The 1,965-nt window shown below is 42.1% G+C and overlaps 1 protein-coding gene across 1 annotated transcript in view; it reads right to left on the minus strand.

The window, feature by feature from the left end:
* Nucleotides 1-1,115: 1,115 nt before the first annotated feature.
* Nucleotides 1,116-1,965, minus strand: part of LOC124260017 (26S proteasome non-ATPase regulatory subunit 10-like) — a gene marked incomplete at its 3' end in the record, with an annotated part of 8,550 nt that continues 7,700 nt past the window's right edge. Inside the window, exon 3 of the mRNA XM_046694249.1 lies at nucleotides 1,116-1,223. Coding sequence (XP_046550205.1) covers nucleotides 1,116-1,223 — 108 coding nt within the window. The remainder of the gene's footprint in view (nucleotides 1,224-1,965) is intronic.

A 1,965-nucleotide genomic window follows, 5' to 3' on the forward strand; every position in this document is an offset into this window, starting at 1 on the left:
AATAGGTTTCCGCAACAACGGAAACTAAGTCATATTGTTATGAATCTTTCAGCGACCTGAAACTAAATGGAAACTCATAATGACAGTTTCAGTTGTAGAAATCAGACGGAAACCTAGATTTGTTAGTTTCAATTTTGTAAACTACGCGGAAACTCACATTGTCTGTTTCCGGATGCTGAAACCTAGCGGAAACGTACATTACCCAGTATCCATTAGGTTTCCGCAAAAATGGAAACGAAGTTATTTTTGCTGTGTAGGAGGTAAGTGCAACGCTTCCAAAAATGGATCAGGGTCAGTTCATTCAATTTGCAACAGATAATGTAGATCAATCTGAGAACATGGATTAACGCATACCGATGACGTTTTTGCCATTCAGATGACTGTTTGCCAAGGATGCCGAGGTGCTGATGCGCTAAAAAGGGATGGGTTCATATGTCCTGGGTTCATATGTTAAGGAGATGTTGAATCAAACTGCTTGATGTCTTGAACAATTCATGTAGAATATAAAATGAATCACTAGATTGTATTTTCTCAGTATTGAGTTATTTAACCTTCATGCCTATGGTCAACCTGAATCCCAGACTCAAAGCTGTATTAGCTCAACTTACGTGTTTGTGAGCGGTCAGACAAAGAAGTACAATGCCGGTACATATTTCTACAAGCCACATATATTATGTCAAGTGATCTACACAGATTCATATTCACGTGGAAATCAGCTGGTTGGATTTGACAAATAATATACTAGCGGAAAAAAGTAACTGTGCCTATAATTTTGTTAATAACTATCATGACAACATAAAATTTGGTAAACAGTTAAATCAATGTTTAATTGGTTTCATCGCAGACATGTTCTATGGGCGAAAGGTCTGGCGAAACTGCTGGCCATGGCAGAGCATCAATGTTCTTCTGCCTTAAATGGTCTGTGACGACACGTGCAACGTCTGGACGGGCATTGTCATGCTGAAAGGTAACGGGTCCATGGTTTTTGACGAAGGGCACAACGTGACGTTCAATAATTTCGTTTCGGTAACGTAAACCTGTCAGATTGCCTTTGACAATAACGACTTCCGTTCGTCCACGGTGTGAGATGTTTCCCCACAACATTACACTTTCACCTCCAAATGGACGACGTTGGGTGATGCACACGTCGGCGTAACGTTCCTCATCACGTCTGTAAACCCTAGCTCGCCCATCTGAACTGTCCAGGTGAAATCGAGACTCATCTGTAAACAGGACACAGTTCCAGTCTCGTTGTGTGAACCTTTGATGTTGTCTGCACCATGCTGGACGTGCTTGACGGTGACGTGGAAGCAAAACGGGACGTTTCGCAGGTCGTCGGGGTCGAATGTTGTGCTCTTTTAGACGGTTTCTTACAGCCCTCCCACTAATGGTTCTCAAACCGTTTGAGCTGTCAAAGTTGCAGGTTGAAACCGATTCCTTAGATGAACAAGGCGGATATGGTTATCCTACTGACGTGACGTCACGCGTGGACGACCGGATCGATGTAAGTCGCGAGTGTTGCCATTTTGCTGATAACGTCTCCAAAGAAACGATATGGTGTTCCGATGAACATTAAAACGTCTATCAACTTCAATTTGGGGCATTCCAGTCTGCAGCATACCAACGGCACGTAGACGTTCATTTTCAGACAGACGGGGCATAACGTTTTGCAGTGTAAACAGAACCAATAAAATGTTTTTCTTATCATCAGAAGTCTACACAAACGATATGTGCTCTTTTGGGCTGAAAAACACGTGTGACAAAATCACAATTGAGTTTAACATGCAAAACACGAAACTTGCAACGTGACACGAAACGCACGTGGATTTACTGTGAGAATTTGTCACCCATATGTTGACATGGAAGTTCCATCATGCATGATCTGATCTGTTCCTGTTCCAGTCTTTAGCAATAAATACACTCTTCTTTGAGTAAACCTAAACCTAGTGTCATGGACAAATGCCT

The sequence above is a fragment of the Haliotis rubra genome, unplaced genomic scaffold (genome assembly GCF_003918875.1).
Source record: "Haliotis rubra isolate DU_JTF1 unplaced genomic scaffold, ASM391887v1 Scf1186, whole genome shotgun sequence".
NCBI classification, from domain to species: domain Eukaryota; kingdom Metazoa; phylum Mollusca; class Gastropoda; order Lepetellida; family Haliotidae; genus Haliotis; species Haliotis rubra.